Source organism: Camellia sinensis, chromosome 12, assembly GCF_055761805.1.
Source record: "Camellia sinensis isolate YWXY chromosome 12, ASM5576180v1, whole genome shotgun sequence".
Classification (NCBI taxonomy): domain Eukaryota; kingdom Viridiplantae; phylum Streptophyta; class Magnoliopsida; order Ericales; family Theaceae; genus Camellia; species Camellia sinensis.
The window spans coordinates 160,928,580-160,932,530 of NC_138972.1; the positions used below are offsets into that span (position 1 = coordinate 160,928,580).

At 36.2% G+C, this 3,951-nt stretch overlaps 1 protein-coding gene across 1 annotated transcript; it reads right to left on the reverse strand.

Annotated features, from left to right (window-relative positions):
* Positions 1–1,610: 1,610 nt before the first annotated feature.
* LOC114258671 (RING-H2 finger protein ATL13) lies at positions 1,611–3,628 on the reverse strand. Its single transcript, XM_082896647.1, has one exon. It carries the CDS (start codon positions 3,353–3,355, stop codon positions 1,841–1,843), a length of 1,515 nt encoding a protein of 504 aa, XP_082752773.1. The 5' UTR covers positions 3,356–3,628; the 3' UTR covers positions 1,611–1,840.
* Positions 3,629–3,951: the final 323 nt, after the last annotated feature.

Below are 3,951 nucleotides of genomic sequence, written 5' to 3' on the forward strand. Positions count from 1 at the left end.
TCACCAACATAATTCGTGAGCCCTTGTGTCTTTCCAACAATCAAAACCTTATAGAGCACCACGTGTTCATACTCCGAGAGTACCGAATAAATACTCATATTTGAAGTGCCAACAAAAGTGTGTGGAACAATTTAGGTCACATACATAAATAAGGGTCGTCCTTGACGGGTGTTCTTAGAATATATATATATATATATATATATATATATATATAAAAGATAAAATATTTATAAAACATAATACATTTTTTATTAAATTAAATACACTTTTATTCAAATTAATACATTTTAAAATATTTTTATTATATTTTTATATACTTTTTAATATTAAATAATATCTAAAAACATTTGTTAGTATTTGTCAATAAATAAACACATGACAACAGCCTCTCAACTATCCCGTGATGATAATAACATCAGTCATTAATGTTTAGTCCCGCGGCTCAGCACTCATCACATAAAATTGCATTCAAATACAATGCAACAACACCCTGTATATATATATATATGGTTGTGGTGGCCACAATTAATTTTTTTCGTCCATATTTCTGCAAGCTCTCGTCTTCAAGAAATTGAAAGAAAATGAATGAACATTTATTGAGATTTTGATATTTTTAGTCCCATTGTTTTCACAATTATTACTATTATGGGTAATTACCTTAAAAGTGAAGGATCACTCAACCATTTTTTCCATGCTTTAGCTCAAGAGCAATGCTAAGAGTCTAAATGAATTATAAAATATTCTATACAATTTTTACATGAGTATAAAATTCACGCCACATGTTAACATTTTTGTTGAAATAATCAATTTTAAAACGAAAAATTGTGCGAAGCTTGCTTTATTTTGAAAAATTAAAGTCATGAAAACCAATTAAGAATACATAGGAGAAAAGAAACAGTGAACTTTGAAATTCATACCATTTGTTATTGGAAAATTGACACAGTATATATTCATAGTCTTGGATTTAGGTAAGGGTTTGAGCTTACGCACCCTTTTTACCTACTAACTTTGACATAACAAGCCAAAATAAATAGATAAAAGAATTAGCAAATCTTCCTCTCTTTCCCATAGTTGAATTTAATACAGGAAGCCCTACCGACCTCCTTAAACTGAATTCAATCTTTTACCTACTATTGATGACAACTACGTAAGATCAGCCCGGAATGAAATCATTTGTCCTCAAATCTCATTATTCCTCTATCATAATGCATATTTAGTTTGTAATAAGATCATATCTCGAGATTCTCACAATTAAATGATTGACAATGCATTGGAAACTAATGAATAGAAGAAACTGAGGACAGAAATTCATGGCCCAACCATGCATTGTCAAGTATTAACTTACAGTAAGAAAGTGAAACGAAATGGATTCTACTCATCGAATCAGTAATGTTGTGTTTGGTTGGGAGATTTGGGGAGGGATTTGGAAAGGGAAAGAGAAAAGGTATGTGAAACTATGTGAAATATTGGCATGATTTATTCACATTTTACCTACCTTTTCCATTTCCTTTTCCAAATCCCTCTCCAAATCCCCCAACCAAACACAGCATAAACCTTTCTCATGTTTGCCTAAAATTCAGTATTAAAAGGAAAATGCTACTCTGTTTAGATTTGTAGAACAATTCTCAAATTTCATTATGGGTAAGGAGGCCAAATATTCTCAAATTTCAAAGTGAAAATGCATACATTGTTGTGTTCAAGATCTATTGATAGTTCCATTCTTTTTTCCCCCTTCTTTTTCTTTATATCAACCATCTTCTAATTTTGCCTTCCAGAATAAAGAAATTACATAAGAGAAATCGTATCTAAAACCTTAAGAAAAAGAAAAGGAAAAAAAGAATTAGACATTGGGTGAGACAGATGAGTGAACCACCTTGTTTTGTCTTCCCACAAGCCAAAGCATAGTCCTCTTTGCAAAAGACGGTGTTTTTGGTTGAGAAGCCAAACTGTTGCAGCTCTGATTTTCCTCGTCACAACCCAATTCACTCCCTCCTCCATTTTCCCACCTCCCAATTGCAATCTCAGAGATGGTCCTCCTGGTACCACTCCCACCACTCTTAGGGTTCATGTCATCACCGGAAACAACACTCCGGTGCACTGGAAACCGGAACGAAAAAGCCCGTCTCGACACCTCCATACCCATTGGATGAGGCTTCTCCTTCTTTGCCCTCATCCAAATCTTGGATACTGAAAAGCTCTCTCTCTTGCTCCTCCCAATAGCATTGTCATTGTCATTGCCATTACCATTCCCATTACTAGTATTACTACCACCAGTACCAATTCCATGAACTTGAACACTTTTAAACGGATCAGAACCATTAAAGTCTCTTCTAGAATCAGAATCACACTCTGACATTGCAGGCTTATGACCGGGTGTCAATGGCAGAGAAGATTTCTTGCTTGATTGTTTCTTCACTGGGGTTCGAATGGGTACTTGCAATGACGAATTCTCATCCATTACATATGCAAAAGACCCCATAGAGAAGCACCTTCTTGCATCAACATTATTGTTACTACTACTACCTTCACCTCCACCTCCACCTCCACCATCCACATTTCTAAATTTTCCCAGCTTAACAGCCACTACTTGCTCTTCTGAACCCACCATTGTTTGTTGAGTTTTTCCAGGAATTTCGCATGATTTGCGGCCGGATGAGCCAAATTCATTCCTACAGTGAAAACCCAGATGGGAATTTGCTCTTGCTATTGAATTGGTGGTGCCCAAAGGACCATCTCTGTCTGAGACAATCTCTCTTGAACTGTCACTGCCAGATTCAAGAACAAGGACAATTGGTGAAGAGCAGTAATGGTTTGGTGAGAAATCAGGAAGCAGAGTAGCTCTACAGAGAGGGCAAGTGGAGTGAGACAAGAGCCATGTGTCTATACACTCCATGTGAAAGGCATGGCTGCATTTGGGCAACAACCTGAGCTTATCTTCAGGCTCAAATTCACACAAACAAACAGCACAATCAAAGGGGTTTTTCACACCAATAATTGCTTTGTAGTTGAAGACAGGAAGGGTGTCTATGAAGGACTGGTCCACACCAGAATCATGGAGGTGGAAGAGTTGCTGTAACTGACCTTGAAGGGCAGTCACGTTGTCCAAATCATCTGGGTCTCTGTTTTGAGGTCTTAATAGGTATCTAACAAGGAGGTGAAGCAAACCAGAGATAAAGAAAATGATTGCAATAATTATGATGATAAGCAATATACTTGGGCTTACCTTGTTGTTAAAATTCAAACCACCGGATTGAAGATCCACTGGCAGAGGTGGAGGTGGCTGAGAGATCGAATATGGTGGCTGTGATGGAGAAAGAAAGTCGTCCTGTTTGATTTCAAAGAAAACCCAGCCCATAATTTTCTAGGGAAAGTAAGAGACGACTCTCCAAAATTGGAGCTTTAGGCTTAAATCATATGGTATCAATCAAGAGTATCATGTCAGTCACCATAAACAAATCTAAGGCCAAAGAAGAACCTCAGGACATTTTTTAAGTTTACTGGCATGTGGGTTTGTGAGATAGGCCTTGTGTGTTGTGTTGTGATGGAGAGTCTATAGGGTTAAGCCAGGTAATTTTACTTGAAAGTGGACCTGCAAGCAAGTCAAATATATATATATAGAGAGAGAGAGAGAGAGTGGGGGAAATAAATGTGATGCCCAGAAGGTAATTCAAAATAGAGCAATAAAATAAAGAAAGTATTAATGGCATGAATTAATTAGATTATAAATGATACAGTCATTCTCATTCATGGTTATAAATTTTTTGAAAGATTAGAAAAAGGTGACTCTTGTGATTTTGTCAAATGCAATGCAAGGCCGCTCTCGTTGACTTCAAAGTAATCCCATGCATCAACCCCAATGCCGCGTTTAGTTCACCTGATTTTAAAAAAGAATAAAAAAAAAGTATAGGTAGAAGAACATAAATATAAATCATTTGTCTTTGGTTTTAATTT

Coding starts and splice junctions, on each gene's coding strand:
- LOC114258671 (XM_082896647.1), bottom strand. CDS start 3,355: ATGGGCTGGGTTTTCTTTGAAATCAAACAGGACGACTTTCTTTCTCCA.